This window comes from Prosopis cineraria, unplaced genomic scaffold (genome assembly GCF_029017545.1).
Source record: "Prosopis cineraria cultivar Desert tree isolate PC_DT_omini unplaced genomic scaffold, ASM2901754v1 PC10, whole genome shotgun sequence".
Lineage (NCBI taxonomy): Eukaryota > Viridiplantae > Streptophyta > Magnoliopsida > Fabales > Fabaceae > Prosopis > Prosopis cineraria.
Genome location: NW_026555341.1, coordinates 3,547,357 through 3,569,422, shown reverse-complemented (window position 1 = coordinate 3,569,422; position 22,066 = coordinate 3,547,357). Strand labels below are relative to the sequence as shown.

General features: G+C 33.9%; 2 protein-coding genes across 2 annotated transcripts; both read left to right on the top strand.

Moving 5' to 3' along the window:
* Nucleotides 1-2,459: 2,459 nt before the first annotated feature.
* On the top strand, nt 2,460-4,558 carry LOC129321990 (cytochrome P450 81E8-like). The gene is made up of 2 exons (XM_054968017.1): nt 2,460-3,344; nt 3,914-4,558. The coding sequence occupies exons 1-2, from the start codon at nt 2,460-2,462 to the stop codon at nt 4,556-4,558; spliced, it is 1,530 nt and encodes a 509-aa protein (XP_054823992.1).
* A 1,522-nt stretch (nt 4,559-6,080) lies between these two features.
* Nucleotides 6,081-8,055, top strand: LOC129284482 (cytochrome P450 81E8-like). Its single transcript, XM_054919977.1, has 2 exons — nt 6,081-7,038; nt 7,200-8,055. The coding sequence occupies exons 1-2, from the start codon at nt 6,115-6,117 to the stop codon at nt 7,812-7,814; spliced, it is 1,539 nt and encodes a 512-aa protein (XP_054775952.1). The 5' UTR covers nt 6,081-6,114; the 3' UTR covers nt 7,815-8,055.
* The last annotated feature ends 14,011 nt before the right edge of the window (nt 8,056-22,066 follow it).

Sequence of the window (22,066 nt, the reverse complement as noted above, 5' to 3'; positions counted from 1 at the left end):
TGTATTTGACTTTATTAATCTCCTTGCTAATTTGTACGCAATATATCTTACATTCATTTCCGACATTCTATTCAAGCCAAATATAAAAGAAAACTTCTTTCCCCAAAACTTTTATTTTTAATCATATCTGGTCAATTTATCTTTATATAAACATATTTTTACAATGTTAATAAGGGGTTAACAGAGTTATAATGAAAATAACGTTGTCAATGTCAACTTATGGTACTTATATGCATGCATCTAAACTATGAGAATTAACATTGCAAATTGATTAAGATAAAGGGATAATTAGAAGCAATAGAGTAAAACCACAAGAACTAAAAGCAAAATAGAACTAAAATACAGGGACATATTATACTTTTCCTAACAAGAATGAGATATATTTCCTCTATTTTAAAATATAAGATATTTTTAATTAAATCTCACTTTTCAATAAAATAATTACTTATTTTTAAATTAACCCTATCTTTTTATGTTTACTCTTATTAAACACCCTATAATAAATATAAAGTTACTATCAATAGGGGCACTTAAAAAAAAAGGCAACGATTACATCTCAAAAAACTAAAAATACCTTACATTTTTAATATCTAACTCTTTAAAAAATATTTTATATTTTTGAATGAATGGAGTATACAGTATGGGGAAGAAAGTAGAGAGAGAGAGAGAGAGAGAGAGAGAGATATAATCCTTATATATATATATATATATATTTTTTTTTTTCTTTAATAAAGGAAATGACTTTTTTACGCGTGTAACAATCGTTATGACTCTTCAAATCTAATTACATGAACCATATTTATTGAATGAATCACACATCTTTAGTGTAGGGGAATAACACACATAAAAACTAGAAACATGAAATACATTATGAGTTACATGAATCTCTAATTAAAGTATGCATATTATGAGTTACGTATTTATATTAATTAGATTAGCTGAATTATAATTGGATAATTGAATTCATGAAAGAAAGATAACGAAGACTCAAGATTTGAGCAATGTGACACTTTTATCCTTTTGTAACACCCTTAAACGCACGCACCGAAAACACAGATAGATCCCTTGCTTTCCATCCCTTCCCGATCATTAAATTTATATCTTGGCGTGGCATTTTCTTTAGGCTTCATCAGCAGTCGCTTCTCCCAGGTGCCATCTAAACATCAGCAGGCCACATTTGCAATGTTTTCACGTTTTGAAACATGTCTAGCATAAGGACTAAATTATAAACATTGATAACTACAGTTTAGGGATTAATTAACTAAATAAAAGTTTTGACAGATACTTTTTTTTTGTCAACATTCATAACCAAGGTTCAAATCTTTGTTAGAGAAATGTTCACATTTAATGTTTGACAGTACCTCGTTATAATAGAATGGCCTCCAATATAACAGGAGAATATTTGTAAGTAACCAAAAAAAAAAGTATAATCCAACACATGTAAATATACAGAGAGCCTTCCCTAGTTTACTAGCTATTATAAAATGACAAGTACAACAATCTCATAGTCAATATTACATATATTAATTAATAATTAATCTTGAAATTAAAACATCCATATTCAGAAGTTTTAGACCATCCCTATTACGTTCAGACTCAAGTCAGTTTTCTAGCTAATCTTCGTAGATTTTGTTCTGCAAGCAAAATGCAGTGCAGCAGTACTGAAGGTTATTTAATTTCTCCATTAATTAATTATAAATTTTAAATATTTAGTTGTGACAAATACGAAGAAAAGCTAGCCTAAGGGCTAACTATGTTAAAAGTAGTTTGGATATTTAAATCAGGATTTAAAATTTTAAATTGTTAAAGAAAGTGTGCTTTTCATTAAAATGTTTGCTTTTTTTTTAAAAAAAAAACGGTAAATATTTCTAGGCACAATTTTTAACACTTATCATGAATATGAATAGTTAATGTCAATTAATACTCTTCTAGTCTTATTTATAAAGTATGAAGAGAGAATATTTGTTTTATTCATATTTATGGGTATTTAATGATTATTGTACACCCTTTTATTCCTATTAAATGATTAAAGATGATTAAATGTTAGAATATTTTATTTTAAAGTATAGATATATAACATAGATAAAGTTAAAAAAATTATTGAATTTTAAACAAAGTTAATAAAATTTAAAGTTCTCTTAATTTCAGAAAAACATGTTAAAAGTGATTTATAAATAGTAGGATTTGGGAGAGTATATTTAATATATTAAGTATTTATGTTTTTAAACGAAGCCAATAATCATTAATATATTAATAATCATTAATATGTTGATACTGTCATTATTACATTTAATGGTCATGATTCTATGATTATTAAATGAATGTGGCCTAAAATTGCTAACGTGACAACAGGGGATGCACCTGGTGGAATAACCTTAACCCCCACAAGTATAAAATGCCATGGCAACTCATTCCTTCGCTGAACAAAGAGAAGAGCTCAAATGAATCAAGAATCAATCATGACATCCATTTTCTATTGTTCAATCATACTGCTTGCCTCCCTCTTCACTGTCAAGCTCCTTCTCCGAAGAAGGAGGTTTAGAAACATCCCTCCAACACCGCCCGGTCTTCCGGTGATCGGCAACCTCCACCAACTCAAGAAGCCACTCCATCACCAACTACATCTCCTTTCCCAACGCTATGGTAAAATCTTTTCCCTTTGGTTTGGCTCTCGTTTGTTTGTGGTTGTCACTTCACCATCTGCTGTTCAAGAATGCTTCACCACTAATGACATCACATTGGCAAATCGACCCCGGCTAATCAACGGAAAGTATATCGGTTACAACTACACCACCATATCGTTCACCAACTACGGCAACCATTGGCGTAACCTCCGGCGCATCATGATGGTTGAGATCCTCTCAACGCATCGTCTCAGCCATTTCTTGGAAATGAGAACAGACGAGGTGATGCGGCTCGCTCGAAAGCTAGCCTATGATTCCTACCAGGGTTTTGTCAAGGTGGAATTGAAATCAAAGTTTTTAGAGATGACATTTAACAATATAATGAGAATGATATCTGGGAAAAGGTACCTGGGAGATGATATTGATGTGATTGATGTTGAAGAGGCAAGGAAGTTCCAGAATATCTTAAATGAGTTATCAAAGTTAGGAGGGGCAAGCAATGCTGGAGATTTTTTGCCCATATTGAGGTGGATTGACTATGGTAACTTGGAGAAGAGGCTCAAGAGTTTTTCCGAGAGAGTCGATAAGTTTTTGCAAGGGCTCGTTGATCGACATCGAAATGCTAGCCAAACAGAAAATACCATGGTTGATCATCTATTGAGTTTACAAGAATCAAATCCAGAGTACTACACGGATCAAATCATCAAGGGCCTGATTTTTGTTAGTAAAACTAATTTCCTTTTTTTAGCAGTTTGACATTTTTTTGCTTTGCTTTCTTATAGAAAAGCTTGCAATTAACCTTTATTCGAAAATCATTAGCTTATGATATCAATAACCAACTGATAAATAGTTCAAGATATTGGAAGTGTGGGCTGGTAGTGTGCATCTCAACCGATCAAATTCAACTAGCTCGAGCCAAGTTAGAGGATATAACCAACCCAAAAAGGAGGAGTTAAAAGTCATAAAGTCAATTAGGTTCTAGGTTCTGAATGCCCTACCAAACACCGTCTTCCTCTTTTTCTTTCTTTGCTTACATTAGCCCCCTATCCCCAGGGGGAACCACTTCCATTGAGACTCACGGACCGATCCCTTAGAGACACTCTCCTAGCCTTTTTCTATGCAACTACTTATAAGCTACAACAGTCAGTCAACTATAGAGCTATAATGGGTGGATTCCTAGGCCAGGCCAAGCCCTGGCTCGCATATGATAGTGGGAAGTTAAAAATTGTCTTGATTTTTGATGATATGGTTAGCATTTATTGACGATATTTATTGACTCAACTTGACAGGTTATGATTATTGCTGGAACAGACACATCAGCAGTGACTTTAGAATGGGCAATGTCCAATTTATTAAACAGCCCTGATGTGTTGAAAAAGGCACAAAAAGAAATGGACACACACATAGGACAAGGACGACTAATGGAAGAGAAAGATGTTTCGAAACTGCCATACTTGCAGAATATCATCTATGAAACACTTCGGTTACACCCTCCAGTGCCATTATTGGTTCCCCGTGAGTCTTCAGATGATTGCACCATTGGAGGGTATAATGTCCCACGCGGCACTATAGTTTTAGTCAATATTTGGGCCATCCACAGAGATCCCGAGTTATGGAGCGATCCAACAAGTTTCAAGCCTGAAAGGTTTGAGAAAGAAGGGGAAGTTAACAAATTAATTCCATTTGGGATGGGAAGACGAGCATGTCCTGGAGCAGGTTTAGCTCAACGAATAGTGGGTACAACATTGGGTTTGTTAATTCAGTGCTTTGAATGGAAGCGTATAAGTGAGGAAAAAATCGATATGATAGGAGGATCAGGGGTTACCTTAACAAAGGTTATTCCTTTAGAGGCCATGTGTAACGCACGCCATCCAATCATCGACAAGGTACTTTCGAAAAGCATTACTAATGATGATGGCCAAACAAAAGAGTGATATTTGGGCGTGAAAGAATTGAAAGTGCCTTTTTAGTATTCCCAATAAGTGACGTTGTGTCGCAAGTTTCATATCTTGTTCCTCGTAACTGCATCGTGCATTCCCTGTAGCTTCTTACATTTCATGAAAATGCTACAATGAAGATTTTATTGTTAGATTCTGATATCTTGACGAGTTTTATGTGCAAATTATTTTTACTAATCTCTAAAATTTTAATATTTATTACCTAATATACTCTTAACTTTGAATGTTAGATTAAACAATAGTTATTGAATTTCATCATCGTTTGAAAATTATTATGATAAATTGTTTTCAAATTCAGGATAACCCTGATTACGGTTAGAATACCCTTAACATACATCGTTTCCTTCAGAAGTTTAATGCAACCAATGATCTAATTAGCGATATGAGATATGATATGATGAGAGGTGATATTTGGTGCTTTTTAAGTATCATATAATGAAATCTTTGACCTTCATTTGATTAAATTAATAATTGTTATTGTGTCATATATAATATTCGAGTGAATTTGTGACTTCGGTTTCGTTATCAAATTTAACCCCTGTTGTTGCTGATAAATCTTTCCGAAAGAACTACTGCACGCACGCAAGTCTAATATTTTTCCGGGGACATATAGAATCACCCAAAGTTGGCTAAAATATGACCAATTTTCTTGATACATATAGTGTGATATATATCGAATTATGCTAAACCAATATAACCTGATAAACTTGTGTATAAATGTACGCCAAACCGATGTCATCAGCATTTTAATTGAAAGTGAGCTGAGGAAAAAGTTGTTGAAAAGCCTAAATACTACAACTATAATAATTCTCAAAATCTTATGTAATATCAAAAAGTTAAAGTAGTTGGTAAATATCTTTTGCAGAATATGCTCAAATGATTTTATTAATCAATAAAAAATAAAAATTCTAATAAACTATTAGCAATGACGTTCATTTCTCAGACTTTAAACATTTTCAAACTAAAATGAAATCATTTCAACTTTAATTATAAATACGTTGTTATATAGAACTAACCGAAATATGGACAACATATGATAAGAGCAATAGAAAATTTTAAAGATGAGAAATGGGGGAGAAGTCTTCTCTTCACTTTGATTCACATGTGTGTACGTGTAATCAGGTTTTGAGATAGGCCTCTATGCTTCTAATAATTAAATATGATAGTTACAAGATAATTTAAAATTTTAACAACTAAAACCATTCCTTAAAATTTTATATTCGCACGGAAAATGCTGGTAGACGGTAGTTGGCTCCAAATTAAATATTCTTTTCGAAGCCAAAAACAAGATGCTCACGATTTATGCCTGGTCAAAGTAAGTCGACCTTCGAGAAGATGGTCAATCAAATTACCTTAGAATTCTAAGAATATTATAATATATATATATATATATATATATATATTCACGGTATCATACCTTTGTTGATCGAACACTACTTGAATGAATAAAGTTGACATCTTAATATCTTATCCTACCCCACGAATGGCTTCTATATATATTGCTCAATGCATACAGGTTGATTTGTATCAAAATGGAAAGGACGATCATGGAAGATAACTTGATCTTTTATTTTGCCCTTTGCCTTCTTATTCTGATCACTTCAAAGCTCTTGCTCCAAACAAGATCACGATTCAAAAAGCTCCCTCCAAGTCCGCCTTCTCTCCCTATACTGGGCAACCTCCTACAACTGAAACAACCTCTCCATAGCCACCTTCATTCCCTCTCTCAAAAATATGGCCCCATCTTCTCTCTCCGTCTCGGCTCTCGTTTTGCTGTTGTCGTTTCATCTCCCTCCGCTGTTGAAGAGTGTTTCACCAAAAACGACATTATCTTTGCGAACCGTGTTCCCCTTCACAAGACCAAGTACATCGGTTACAACAACACCGTCCTCGTTGCTTCTTCCTACGGTGACCACTGGCGCAACTTACGTCGTATAAGCTCCCTCGAGATCCTGTCAACAGCCCGTATCAACTCATTCTTGAATCTCCGAGTCGACGAGACCAAGCTGTTGCTACGCAAGCTGGCTCGGCAGTCAAAAAATAACTTCGCGAAAGTGGAGCTGAGATCAATGTTTTCAGATCTGACCTTTAACACCATAATGAGAATGGTTGCCGGAAAAAGGTATTACGGCGATGAAGCTGATTTGACAAACGTGGAGGAAGCGAAGCGGTTTAGAGATGCCATGCAGGAGATCTCATCTTTTAGTTTGGGAACCAAGGATTCAAACCTTGTGGATTTTTTGCCTCTGTTCCGATGGATTGATTACAACGGTTACAAAAAGAGATTGCAAAGAGTCGGGAAGACGTTGGATGAGTTGTTGCAAGGGCTCATTGACGAGCATCGATATAAAAAGGAAGGATTGGAAAGCACAAACACTTTGATAGATCATTTACTCATATCGCAAGAATCAGAACCTGAGTATTACACTGACAAAATTATCAAAGGCCTTATTATGGTTAGTTTTGCAATTTGTACCATACGTCTCGTTAAATTTGACTTAAGTTAAACTGCTTTTTTTTTAATATATATATTCAAGGTATTTAAACCTTGACTTTGCAAACCGCTCATGCTTTTGAAGTCACTGCAATAAGTAATTATAAAAGACTTGTCTTGTAGGTGTTGATATTAGCAGGAACAGACACTTCAGCAATCACATTAGAGTGGGCTATGTCGTATCTATTAAACTATCCAAGGGTATTGGACAAGGCAAGGATTGAATTGGAAGCTCAGGTTGGAGAAGGGCGGCTAGTAGAAGAAGCTGATGTGACTAAACTATCATACCTTAAAAGTATCATCTCCGAGACAATGCGGCTGAGCCCAGCCGCCCCGATGCTCGTACCCCACATGGCTTCAGATGATTGCTTTGTAGGGGGTTATGATGTGCCACGTGGCACTATGTTGCTTGTGAATGCATGGGCCATCCATAGGGACCCAGATTTGTGGACTGACGCATTGATCTTTAAGCCCGAGAGGTTTGAAAATGAGGAGGGAGAAGCCCGAAAGCTGATACCTTTCGGAATGGGAAGAAGGGCCTGTCCAGGAGCAGGCCTGGCCCAACGAACCGTAGGGTTGACTTTAGCATCGTTGATTCAGTGTTTTGATTGGAAAAGGGTCAGCGACTTAAAAATCGACATGAGGGAGAGTGGCGGAGGCTTGATGCCCAAGGCAATTCCGTTGGAGGTTCAATGCAAAGCACGTCCTATCCTCAGCAAGATTCTATCACAACCCTAGGTGCTATTCATGTTGCATTGTTAATTTAGGCTTCAACTTCTAGCATATAATTGGCTTCGGAGCACGTGCTTGCTTTTTGATTTGTTCTCTGCTTTAAAAATTTGTCAAGTTTAATTCATTATCGAGTTTGGTAAGTTTACTTAAGACGGTTGTGTGATAAGTTTCATGCAAACGTTATTGTTAAAAGCATTTATCTTTTATTGTTGATGTTAAATAATATATATAAATTATTTTGAAAATACTTGGTCTCCATATGTCATATGTTACTCCGGTTTAGGTTGCATGCTTATATACCAACCAATTTGTAGAAACCAGGCTTTGACTTATTAAGGTCCGCTCAAGTTAGCTTGCATGGTTATATATGAAGCTATTTTAAATATACTTCCTTTAATTTTATTTATAAGGCAGGAAAAATAATTTTTTTGTCTCGTTTATAAATCACATTATTAAATTTTTATTATAATTTTTTTAATCTTCCATTGAATATTAGAGAGAGAATAAATGTTATTAAAGTATACATATTTAATAGAGATAAAGTTGATGACTTATTAAATTTTAAGATAGAGTCAATGAGTTTTAAAGTTTTCCTTAATATTGATAAAATATGTTGGAAGTAACTTATTAATAAGATTAGAAGAGTAATTTTTTATTCAAAGTCTTGAATAATAAGACCTTAATTATTTAATGAGAATATTTGTCCAACTGGAACCCCTTATATCTATCATCATTGGTTGTACTTTAAAATTTCAATTGTTTCAAATGATTGTGCATTTTTAAGTATGCATTTTAGTAGCACTCATTAGCGTAGCTAATATTAATATGTATTTAATACACATTAGATATATTTACCAGACAAAATAAAAATGTTGGTGTAGAAATTTGTTCGGCTTTGGCAGAGCCTTTTACCAAAAAAATGGTGCATCATTGATTGGGGAAATTGGGTAGAAGCAGAGGTGGAAAAACGAGCTATCTTGATTTTAAAGGGTTGGGTTCGAAGAGCTTGTTTATATAAAAAGAGTCTCATTTACAAAATTTGAGATTCAAGCTTTTTTATTTTTTTAATATTTTTACTCTTTTAAGTAAATACATAAATAAAAAAATAAATATTATAAAATTATGAATTCATGTTATCAATATTAACAAACTTAAGCATTAACTATTGTTAATTAAAAGTTAATTAAATCAAACAATTCTCACTAGTACAAAATATCCTTTTTAAACTCCCTTCTCTAAACTGTTATACACGCATTCGGTTTAATAGGAGGTGGTGACATTGTTGTAAATAAATGAAAGGATGAGATGTTATACATCTAAATCAGTTTAGAAGTTAATATCCAAACTAGATTTTTAAACTGGTTATAATATATAACTAGTTCAGATATCTATTATATTTTAAAATGTTTATATGTTTGAAAGACATCTAAATTGGTTATTAAAATAGCCAATCTAAAAAATAATTTCTGAGCAAGTTAAAAATAGTAACTCGTCTCTATTTCCCTACAAAATTTTCACACACATGATTTCTCATTTCTTCAAACCCTTCTTTACTTCTCATCATCTCTTCTTTAGCATTATTGCCAATCTTCACTGCCTCATACATGCATGATTTCTTATTTCTCACTAGATCGAAGTAGTTTGAGAAGGCCAAATCTTGACGAACATTAAAGAAAATGGAGGTTTTCCTTATATTCATAAGCTGTAATTGTACACAATGATTTATACAAGAAGTAGCAGAAGACGTAAAAGTGAATAACCCTAGTATCTCCTGGTATCATGTATGATATCATAATCTTATATAATTTGTGATTTCCTATCTGTTAGTGTCCCAAGTATATACTATCATATCTATACACGATTGCATCAATCTAATGGACTTAAGTCGAGAGGCCCAAGTCCATATCAATTCTATACTTCCCCTCAAGTTGGTGCGTGAAGATTGGTGATGCCTAACTTGGGCTTTAGTGAACATGTCAATAAGCCAGTGGTTACCTGCCACCTTCAATGGCAGAACTTCACTTAAATGAATGCGCTAGCTCCCCAAAAAAATGACAATCCAACTTAATATGCTTTGTGTACTTGTGGAAGATTGGATTATTCACAATATGAAGGGCTGCCTAGTTATCACGATATAGAGGCATGGCTGAAGGACTTGAAATGCCCAACTCTGCTAGGAGCCAATACAACCAGATTAACTTACTAATAGTAATGGTGATTGCTCGATATTCAACCTTGGTAGAAGAGCGAGCCACAACACTTTGTTTCTTGGATTGCCATAAGATGTGTGATCCCCCAAGTCAAACTAAGTATCCTGTACATGAACTTTTGGTGAGTGGGTAACCTGCTTAATCCACACCATAATATGCCTCAAGTTGTATGTTACTTGAACTTGTGAGAAATATGCCTTGACTTGTGTAACATCTCAAAAATTTAAATTGAGACAATAAAATAAATTAGGAATTAATTGGGATTAATGTGAGGTTTTATTTTAAGAATTTTATTCTAAGTTATAATTTATTTTAAATAAATAAGAGTAGGTGAAACTAAATTAAATTATTTAAGATATTGTTGCAATTTAACATATTATAAATAGTTTATTGTTATCAAAGTTTTATTTGAACAAAATATACAAAATTAGCTCAATCCACACACACGTGTGTGTGGAGGATAGGATTTAAGAATAAGAGAAAGAAAAAGAAAGTAATTAAATGGGTTTTAAATATATACTCTACATATATATATATATATATATATAGTGAGAGAGAGATATAAAAAAAGAAATCATTTTTTTTTTTAAAATCATGGGGTCACGTGTGACCCGTGCTCCACCTAATGGTTATTAGGTGGAATGACTGTTCTCTCTCCCATTTCATTTTTTTCCCCGTTCGTGTGCGGATAGAGGGGGGAGTAGAGACACAGCATCATGCGCAATATCATCGAAAGAGAGTAAGTTTTGCAACTAGATTTCATTATAAGATAATGTTGTGTAATTTGAGATTTTTTAACACTAGATACATTTCTTAAATAATTTTTTGAGTCTATTTCTCCACTTCATTTTCAAATTCTGGATAGTGCAGAAGATTTGATCTTTTTCAAAATTTTGAATTTTTGGTTACTTTTGACAATGAGGGAAGTTTTGGATGTTATAGATGGATGAAATGGAGTTGATGGGAGTATATTTTTGTTGCTAGGATAGTGGGTGCGAATTATTTAGGTATTTCATCTAAATTTTTGTTAATTTAAGCAAATCTTAGGTTGAAAATGAGTAATGTGAGGATTATGTAAGTGGCTAATGGGTTTAGTTGGACTCATTAGAGTTAAATAAAGCTAATAGAACTATTAGATAACAAGGTCATCTAATAAATTAAAATTTAAAATTTTTGAGTAAAATGAGTAGTTAGGAAAGCAGTGAAATTAGTATTGTATTGATGACTTTGAGTTATCTAATTGTAGACTAAACTTTATTAGGCTCTTGGAGCATTTGAAAGCTTGGAATTGAATTGAATCCAGAGGTGTCCCTTTTGAGTTACTCAAGGGGTGGAGGTAATCAAGAATCTAAATTTTCTCATATGCATGTTTAAATATTTTGGTATTATAAAAATTATGAAATGTATATTATATGTGTAGATGCCATTTTGATATTTTTAGAAAATGCATAAAGCGGGTATAAATTAATTTAATGAATAATGTTAGTAGAGCAAGTAAGCTATGCTATATTGTAAATTATGAGAATAATTGAAAACTCTTTGAATAAAAATTTTGCAGTATGCATATGTGGATGAAATTGAGCATGTTAATTAGAAATTATGATTTCTTGACATGTGGAATTGCATTATGGTGCATGATTGGAATTGTGATATATTATGGTATGATTGAGAAATGAAATGGGTGGGAGTTCACCTTAATTGAGAGATTAGTATATTGTAAGTCCACGTGGCATAGATAATGTAACATCCAGAAAAATTTAATTTTGATTTATTAACCTAATGAGGATAATTAGTGAGTTAATAAGGTGTGTGGCTAGAGGGGTTTAACTTGGTGTATTTGTAATGATTTTAGCCTTAAAAGTGATCCCGGATCGATGGCCAGCCACCCGGGCAAGGAAAGAGGAAGAAAAACTAAAGAATTGTCCTCCGTGCCACATGCCGCGATGCATGATCAGTCCATCATGGCACACAAAGATAAATTTAAATCCAATAGGCTCCTCTGTGCCATGTACTGTGGTGCAGGATGTAACATCCTGATTTTTTATATAATAAAGAAATTGTGGAATTTAGGTTTTGAGAAAAAAAAATGATAATAATAGGAATTTATATTATTTGAGGTTATTTAGAAATAATATTATGGTTAGGTATTTAATTATGAATTTAAAAATTTAAATTTAAAGCCACATAAGCAATATTTAGTTAAAATATAATACATAAATAATTTTTTTATGTATGTGTTGAAAAAAAAAGAGAAGGTAGAAGGAACAAAAAAAAGGGGGTGGAAGGTTGTTGTTTCTAAGTCCCACATTGGTTAGATGAGGGAAGAGAAGAGGTGCCTTCATGTATAAAAAGGAGGGGGTGTGTGCATTAGGAAGCATGAGAGGCTAAGATGCAATTTAGAGAAAATTTCAACTTTTGGCCCAAAGGTTTGAATAATTAAATTCAAACATATAATTTTTTTTTAATATAATTTTGGGACTCACAATTCTATTTTTATATTATTTTTCTCTCTTCCTCTCACGTTGCTTGGCGTTTTCTCGCAAGGGGAGATTATTTTCTTTTTCTTCAGGTATGTTCTAACTTTCCTGTTTAGATTAGCATTTAAAAATTTATTTAATTATAAAATTAATTTTATAGTTATTTTCTAAATAATATTAGCTTTCTAGTGATATGATTATTTTGTAGGATAGAGTAAATATTTTGATTAGGATTTTTCTATAGGATAGTTAATCTGATGATATGATGGATTAAAAATATAGGTTAAAACTCTTAGGGATATAATAAATATTATAGAATATTTTCTTGAGGTTGAAACTCATGTTTAAGAACTTTTGAGTTAAAATCTAGATCTATATGGTTAAATTTATGTGCAATCTGAGATGTAGGGATAAACCTATGATTATGAAATATTTATTTAAGTATGAATAGGTATTTTTGAGGTTATAGAAAGGTGATTTGAGGTTTCAGGATAATTTTAAAATTTTTAATTTATTTTTGGATGAATTTTTAGAATATAGAAGGATGAAATTGTGATATTAGAAGTGATTTGAGGATAAAAAAATAGTTTAATAGGGTATGAGAATTTTAGAAAAGAATTTGGGAAGTTAAATGAGGCATAAATCTTAAATTAGTGTTAATATGGATTATAGATCTAAGACTTTCTAACTATTTAAATTAGAGTTATTTATTTTAATGTAAAATTAATATATAGTATTGTGAAATAATTATGTAGATTATATTGACAAAGATAGTGGTGAAAAAGGAGTTGTGAAGGGGAACTTGTTATTCAAGACACAAGGTAACCATTATTAATGTGTTGTGATGAGTGTGTTTGTGAATGGTTATGTGTTGACTTGTTGTTTGGAAAAATTATGAATTATTAAAAATAAATACTGTAATATACTTGTTTGAAATTATTGCCAAGTGGGTCAAAAATTTATTTTTATTTATCATGATGAGATATTATTGTTCGGATATATTCCTGTTTGGATATTTGAATGATGCATGACTTGTCAGGGTATTTTAATGTATGGTGTTAATGGGAATTTCTGTTCGGTTAATTATTACCACGTGGTAAGCCCTCATTGGACCCAATGAGTGGCGTGTCGCTTGGTCCAACTCACCTTTGGCCGGGTGATTTGGCGTCCGAGCATGGCGAAAGGAGGATATAAGGTGCAGTCATGCAAATTAAATACTTGTTCGGTTTGTTTGAAAGTATTGTTCGGTTAAATGTTTTGTGTGCCCACTTAGCAATCGCATGATTAGTTACATCCGCATGCATCATTACATATTAATTTTTGGTTACTGGGACTTTTAAGTCTCATTCCCCGTGGTTAGCATTTTTATAGGAGCGAGTCCGGCTGATAAAGCACCAGAGGTGTAACTATAGTGTATGAAACACCATCTTTTACGTTGTCTCTTATTTTGGATTATACAATGTATCTTGTGCCAACTTAGGACATATCTTCTTTGTGAAGCATGTAAACTCTAATCCTTTTTATTAAAAGTATTTATTTGACCAAGAGGATTATGTTTGTCTCTCTTGATTCATGACCTAATTTAAATATCATGCCATGAGGATCCTAACTGTCCCTCATGGTTCTAATTGCCTTTTGAGATATTTTAAGACCTGTGGTATATTGTCTTGGATGTATCATGGTAGAAATTTTTCTACCATGATAAGGGTTCAATAAGGGTTCAATGAAAAAAAAATGATTTGTTGAATTAATAATTTGCGAAAAATCGATTTGTAAATTTGAGGGTGTTACACAGGAGCAAAAATCTGATAAATCAGATACATCCTACATGCGAAAACAAAAGAAGAAGAGGAAAGGAAAACAAAGAGCTTGACTTAAGCTCTGTCGGAGCACGACATTGGTTTCTATTGTTGGCATTTTGAAGCTCCCAAACACCCAAGGTAAGTTTATGGTGCCGTATTCTTTCTTTCTCTCCCTCATTTATGATGACTTATGGTAGGGTTTAAATTGAAAGATAAATTTTCAGTCCATAGGACTATGGGTTTGATTCCATTGGTTAGAATAAGTATAATAGGAGTTATTTAAGTTTAAGGTATTGGAACACCATATTGATGATTTTAAAAGTGGTTGATCCTTGGGAGCATTTAATATCCAAAAATTAATATAAATATAGTAGTTGGGAGAGGTTTATGTGTATTAAAGACGATTTGAGGTGTTATTAATGATAATGTGTATTGATAGGAACCTAAAGAGCCTATTGGGTATGAATGGGTAGATGTTTATGGGATTGGTAGAATAGAGAAAAGGTAAAATCAATATTGATATTTCTTTTAGAGTGAAATTGTAATGATATTCTTTCTTATAATTGTAATTGAATCTTTTGGCACCATTTAAGCTTGTTGAAGCTTTAGGAAGTTGGTATAGTGAGGGGTAAACATTTGACCTTTCAAAGATTTTAGGTAACTGGAAGAAACTTAACTTTTATGGTTAAATATTAATTGTGTTTGTGAAATATGATTAATGATTTACATGTATGGTGTGTATTGGCAATGTTTGGCATGTGAAATGATTTTGGGAAAGAAAATGTTGATTATGCCACTTACTTATGGCATATTGTTACAAAAGTGGAGATTTGTGTTATGTAATATGTTGAATGTGTGGAGTGATTTAATATGAGTATGTGAGATTGTTCACCATTAAATTATTACTTGAATGCATATTACATAAGAAATGTGCATAGTATGATAATTGGTAGGAGTTCACCTAGAAAGAGGAGTAGATTGATCTAAGTCTACGAGGTATTGGTAATGATCATTAGAATCGAGAACTAGCCTTGGCACAAACCATTAGAATCGAGAGTTAGCACTTGTCACATGGTTGATTCAGGACTGTCCCACTGGTTCTACGAAAGACTTAAACCTAACTAGTCTCCACCAGTTCATAAAGAGACTAGATTAGGGGTATGACATCCCATGGTTATTAGTATTAGGAAAACCAGATTACATAAGTAAGTGAGTTAACCTTAGCCTGGTAGCTCCTCACAAGTGAAAGACTGGGTTAATTCATGAAGGACATAGCCACGTGATAGCCATTAGTTTCGTGTTAGAAGTAACAGGAGGATATAAGGTTAGCATATGATCATGTATATAAATCCAGCCACATGGTTGTTAGTTTTATGGTCCGGTGTGTGTTGAAAGTACATGGTTATTATTTTTGCAACCTCGTGTTATGTTTTGTGAAATATCATGACAAAGTGTATTGTGGCAAGTCTGGTCACATGGTTGTTAGTTTTGTGAATTGTGGTTGAGTGTTTATATATTATCTATACTTATTTGCCTAATTGCATCTATTTACAATCGATACGTAACTGTATGGTTTATGTGAAACTTGATTATTGAGTGGCTGCACTCACCCTTTAATTCTTAATATTTTTAGGACTTAGCTCATCAGATCTGAATTAGGAAAAACATATAAAGGCCTAAGATTGTGGAGTAATCCTCTATATGCCTCTCTTTTATTACTTTCATATCTATTTATTGATGTAATTACTAACTAGGATCATTTGACATAATTTATGCACTACTTGCATGATTTTGTGTATAACTAGTATATTTTGCGCCCTGGGTTAGAGAGTTTTAGTTGTAAACCCGTGGATAGAGCTAAAATACTTATGCAAGTAGAAACATATGTATTTTGAAAGATTTGGAATGAAATTGATGATTTTGTGTAACATTTCCTCCCCTTTTATGCTTCGTGAAAATCGGGGTTAAGTGGTAATTTTATGATCTGAGTATTTTTAATTGTGTGGTGCATTGTATGGATCTGTTAGAGTTTATTGGGTGTGATCAAATGGTCAGTATGAGCTATTGGCACGAGTGATTGAGTTGGGACACCCATTTGTGAAATTTTATGAAAAGTAGCCAAAAGAAATTTTGGTGTCTAACTTTTTTATAGAAAATGAGTTTGAGTATGAAATCGGTGCCATTAGCTAAAACTAGGAGAAAGCTCCATGTAGACTCTGAAACCACCTCAATCGAACATCGGACGGAGATTTAAGACTCATTGAAAGTTCAGACAGTACTGATGATATCAAATTCGTGTAATGCGCCGTAGCACATGGCACAGAGAAGACAAGCTGCGACGCACATGCCATAAGTCACAGCGCACGTATTTTTTTCTACACAAAATCTATTTTTGAGTTTTAAAACTCATTATTTTAGGCCCTAATTGATTTCTAAGTTTTTGCTTTACTTTTAAAACTCTGATTTGAGATTATTAAATAATATTTGAAATTCAAAATGTTGAATTTAGGATTCTTTTCAAAAGGATTGGAGAAATTTTATTTTTATAAAATTGTACAATTTAGCAATCATTTGAGGGTTAATCCCTTAATTGCTATGATTTAGAGTTAAATAATGAATTAGTAAGGAAGACCTTACAGATAACACTTGAGTAGCTCTCAGTATTGGATAACTGTGGCACTGGCTCCGTCGAGAGTTTGGTATGGTTCCAGCTTAGCCGATGATACTCACTCTGGGAGTAAGTATGTGTTACTGGAAATAATAATGACACCTGGTGGGAATTCAATTAGCAGAGGAGTCAATGGTCCAAGTTTTTGGCTAGGTTACCCCTCTAACATGGGAGAGCTTGAGCTAGTCTAGTCGCACACAGATTGATCGTGTTATGAATTATAGCCCATGGACTCAGTCAAAAGAAATAAAGAAGTGACAAGGAGGGAAATTACTTGATCATGCATATTTAAATATTTTATTTTGATCTAATATTAATAGTGACTACTTTATATGCCTTAATGCTTATGCTTGTATAAGTTAAAAGTTAGGATTTCTTGATTACTAAGATATTTATCTCACCTCTTAAAATTTTTAGGTAACGCTTCAAGTAATGGCAAAGGAAAGGATCTGGAGGCTTAAAGCTAAATTGCATCCTGTATAGCCTCATTTACCTTTGTGTAGAAGGATATATATATATATATATATATATCTATTACTGACTTAGGGACATATTATGCATATATGATTGTAATTGATTTTATGATTATGATTGTTGTTTGCCTAGCATTTTTGTGAAGCAAACTCATGAGAGTTTGTATTTGGGCTAGTGAATTTATTATAGATTAATTATTATACTGAGATATTGTTGAATATTGGTTGTCTAGCCGTTTTTGTTAATTCAAGTCTTATGGACTTGTAATATGGCTAGCAAAATTGGACTGACACTTATGTATGATGTTGGTGATGATGTTCATGATTAAACTGTGGTTTGAAATATGCCTTTTGACTTCCATGATTGCTTGGTTGAATTGTTGAGCTGGGAAGACAATTGTAGTGTGAATGTTTGGCTCTGTGAAAGAACCAATTTGTCTGTATGCTATGGTATAACCCTCATTAATAGGTTATATCTTGCTTCCGTTTGCTAATAACTCTGTTATTGTGCATTTTTGAGCTTAGTGGTTTTGAAATTTTTTTTATTGAGGTCTTATTTTCAAATAGTTTTCTTGGTCTATATTTTTAATAATTATGGTTAAACATATTCTATCATAGTAATGGTTAATTAGAGACATTATCCATTATTACCATGGTCGTAAGGTTTAATTAGTAGGTAAATTTTTTGTAGGTAATACATCCTACATAGCCTTTAAGTAACGAAGCACATAGTCTTCCAATTCCATGTGTATCTTCACAGGAGAATAAGAGAATTGACTCAACATTGTAGCTACAAAGGCAACGCTAGGCTGCGTGATAGTAAGGTACACGAGTCGGCCAATGAGATGCCTATAACATTTTGGATCAGTCCCAATATCATTATCATCTGCAATTAGTTTGGCATTTTGCTTGATGGGAAAGCGACTTGGCCGATAGTCGAGCATCCCGATGTCTTTTAAGATATTCAAGGTGTATTTTCATTGACCGAGAACAAATCCAGTGGGCGATCGAGCAACTTTAATCTTTAAAAAATATTTGAGTAGCCCCATATCTTTAATGCTAAAGTGAAGATCATGTAAATGATTCTTGACAGAGGATAAATGAGAATCATTGCTGCTAGCAAGTAGCACATCATCAATGTAAATAAGTGCATGTGTAGTTATCAATCTATGAGTATTACTAATAAGTGAGTAGTCTGCTTTGGATGGTCAAAAAAGGGCGCTAAGTGAGCTAGTAAACTTCTCATACCAATTATGTAAAGCTTGACGTAACCCATGAAAAGGACTTGCACAGACGACAAACACATGTATCCCCTTCTTTTTGAAAGCCTTAAGGTATTTTCATGTTGTGCAAATCTCCATGTAAGAATGCAATATTCACATCAAGCTGATGTACTGCCTATTGTCTTTTAGTTGCCACTATTAGTAGAGTTCATACGGTCACCATCTTTACGACGAGAGCAAAAGTTTTGTGGAAGTCAATTCCTTCTTGCTGAGTGTACCCCTTGGCGACGTGCCTGGCCTTATATTTTTCAATTTTACCATGTGGTTTATATATGGTCTTATAGACCCATTTTGAATCAATTGCTCGTTTTCCTAGTAGTAGGTGTTCAAGTGTCCAGGTGCCATTTCACTTAAGTGCTTGAATATCCTTTTACATTGCTTTACGCCAATGCTTTGCTTGGCCAAATGTCCTAGGCTCATCATGTGTGGTCATGGCTGTAAAAAATGCTTTGTGTGAGGGAGAAAATCAACCATAGGAAATATAATTTACGATGGGATATGGTGAGTTACCTAAATGAGATGGCACAGCAGTATGTGGTAAAGTCATAGAGTAACAGAGTAAGGCAAATCCACATCAAAATCATCCAGCCATATTGATGGTTGTCGTTGTTGTTGCTTTTGTGGGTATCACTGGTTAGGCCAGATGGTGGTGGTCGTGTCAAAGATGGTTCGGGGTACCCTCTTTGCTTCATTCGAAGAAAACTCAAGTTGATTATAAAGCCCATGTTTAGTTTTTGAGCCTTGAATAAGTAGCGATGTATTGAAAGGCCCAATAGGGATGTGTTCATTACCTTTAATTACATCCAGCCTATAGACCCACCAAGGACTAGTGCCTCATGATTAGATATGTAGGCATATGGGAAAGACTGTTTAAAGAAAATCACGTCTTGAGAAGTGAATATCTCTCTACTGGAGAGATTAAAGAGCTTATAACCCTTTTGTTCGCGTGGATAGCCAACAAACACACACTTCCTCCCCTTTTTATCAAACTTGTCCATCGTAAGCCAAGTGGCCAAACGCTTGCAAATGTGTATAGTTAGGTTTCTTCAACTTAAGGATCTCAAATGGTGTACGATGTAAGATAGCACGAGAAGGTAGGCGATTAATGAGATATGCAGCAGCGAGAACACACTCTCCCTAAACTTGAGTGGTAAGTTGACATATATCGGTGTCTTCATTCCACCACCCCCTTTTTTTTAGGTGTATACAAGCAGGTCGTTTCGAACAAAATTCCTTTCTTCATAAAGCAATCCATCACTTGTCTAGATTAGAACTCCATGCCATTATCTGTGCATATTCTATGGACTTAGGAGTTGAATTATGTTTCCACCATGTTAAGGAACATAGGTAAATGTCTTGCAACATCTGATTTATGCTTCATCAAATAGACCTATATGCTTGTGCTATTATCATCAATGGTAGTTAAAAAATATTGTGCTCCTGAAAGAGATGAAGTGTTGTAACCACCCCAAACATCACAATGAATCACCTCAAAACAAGAAGTAGATTTTATTAAACTTTTAAGAAAAGGCAATCTGGTTTGGTTGGCCTTAAGACATGAAATACACTAAGCCAGACTCTCATTCTAATCAATATTCAAGGAAAAGCCTAAACTTTTAATCTTCTTTGCTGGTGGATGTCCAACCCTCCAGTGCCACAAGGTTGAGTATGTGGATCTTTTGACATTCATCACCACACTCTTCACCCCAAAAACTCCATCACATATAGTCCACCATATCACTTAGCTACTCTAATTAGGTTGCTCGAGTGTAAGTCTTGTATGATTCCCATGGCAGTAACAAAGGTTACTAGGCATATATAAGGTCGTCTACTAATAGACTAACAGATATCAAGTTGCACTAAATTCAAGAATATATATATATATATATATAATATTCATTTCAACTATAAATTATTATGTAAAGTGATCTTCTCTGTGCTCTTGACTGAGATACTTTGACCATTTGGAATGTCCATAGAAAGTTGATGTACAGTTTCTTTTTTGTCTTGTAACAAGTCTCTGTTGCACGCTATGTTTTCTATTACTCCTGAATTAAGTATCCAAAGAGTGTTCGATTGCATATTACCTGCAATATTGGCGAATGGTGGTGTTGTATACTTTTCTCTCTGTGTTGTATACTTTTCTCCCTCAACATTCAAATAGCTGAGAAGACGATGATACTGCTCAGGCATGAGATCGTGTACGGGACTTTCACTAACTATGACTTGTGTAGCTCTTGGATTATTCTTACCACCGTGATTCCTTTCTTTACGTTCACAACCTCCTTTTGGCCAGTCTACTAGATATCTTATGATCTCATAGCATTGGTCTTCAGTATGACCAAGCTTTTAGTAGTGCCCACACTTTAGTCTCTCCCTTCTTGATCCACGATGTTCCGTGTCTCTTTCACCACGTCCCGCCTGACTCAAGAATGCAACTGCTTCAGGTATGAGTTCTATCATAGCGGAACTCTATTGTTGTTGCTCATCCTCCAATACCAAGTTGTATGGCCGTTCGAGTTCGGGTAAGGGCTTAATGCTGAGGATTTGAGTCTTGATAGTGTTGAAGTTCTCATCAAGACCTATAAGAAAGTCATAAAGCTGCTGTCGCTCGTTCAATTCCATGAGTTGTTTTTCAATCCCACGTGTGCATTTCCCACACATATATTTCAGCCATGGTGTGATCGTTGTAGCCTCATCCTATAAACTTTTAAGTTTCACGTAAAAAGCAGGCATTGAGAGCTTTTCTTGTCTTGATAAAACTACTGTTTGTTGTAATTCATATGCTCTGGGTGCACTGCCTTTTACAAACCTTTCTTCAAGGTCAGACTAAACTTCGTATGTGATCTTTTCATATCTAACGCTTATTCACACATCCTTATCCACAGTGCTCTTCAGCAATCGCTTTACTATAGCGTTACACCTTATCCAAGAACCAAGATGAGAAGAATCAGCAGCAAGTATCGGTGTACTTCCATTAACAAAGCTAACCTTGTTCTTTACAAGCAACACGTTATTATGTCACTCATCCACTCCGTATAGTTCCTTTCATTCAACAAATCACTCACATAAACCTAACCTGGATTATCTGAGGGATGGACGTAGTAGGGTAATGAAGTATCAACTATGGTTTTCTGCTGTCCAGAAGCATCTTTTTTAAGTCTGACATGTTGTTCTGCAACGTGATTGATCTTTGTACAAAATTGTTGATAAGCATCTCTGCTCTAGTACCATAAAGAAAATAGAGGTTTTTCTTATATTCACAAGCTATAACAGTACATACTGATTTATATACAAGAAGACGTAAAAGCGAATAACCTTAGTATCTCCTAGTATCACGTATGA

Excerpts from the sequence above, each read along its gene's own strand:
- LOC129321990 (XM_054968017.1), top strand. The coding sequence starts at position 2,460 with ATGACATCCATTTTCTATTGTTCAATCATACTGCTTGCCTCCCTCTTC. Across the intron at positions 3,345-3,913 it reads TCATCAAGGGCCTGATTTTT|GTTATGATTATTGCTGGAAC; the intron begins GTTAGTAAAACT and ends TCAACTTGACAG.
- LOC129284482 (XM_054919977.1), top strand. The coding sequence starts at position 6,115 with ATGGAAAGGACGATCATGGAAGATAACTTGATCTTTTATTTTGCCCTT. Across the intron at positions 7,039-7,199 it reads TTATCAAAGGCCTTATTATG|GTGTTGATATTAGCAGGAAC; the intron begins GTTAGTTTTGCA and ends CTTGTCTTGTAG.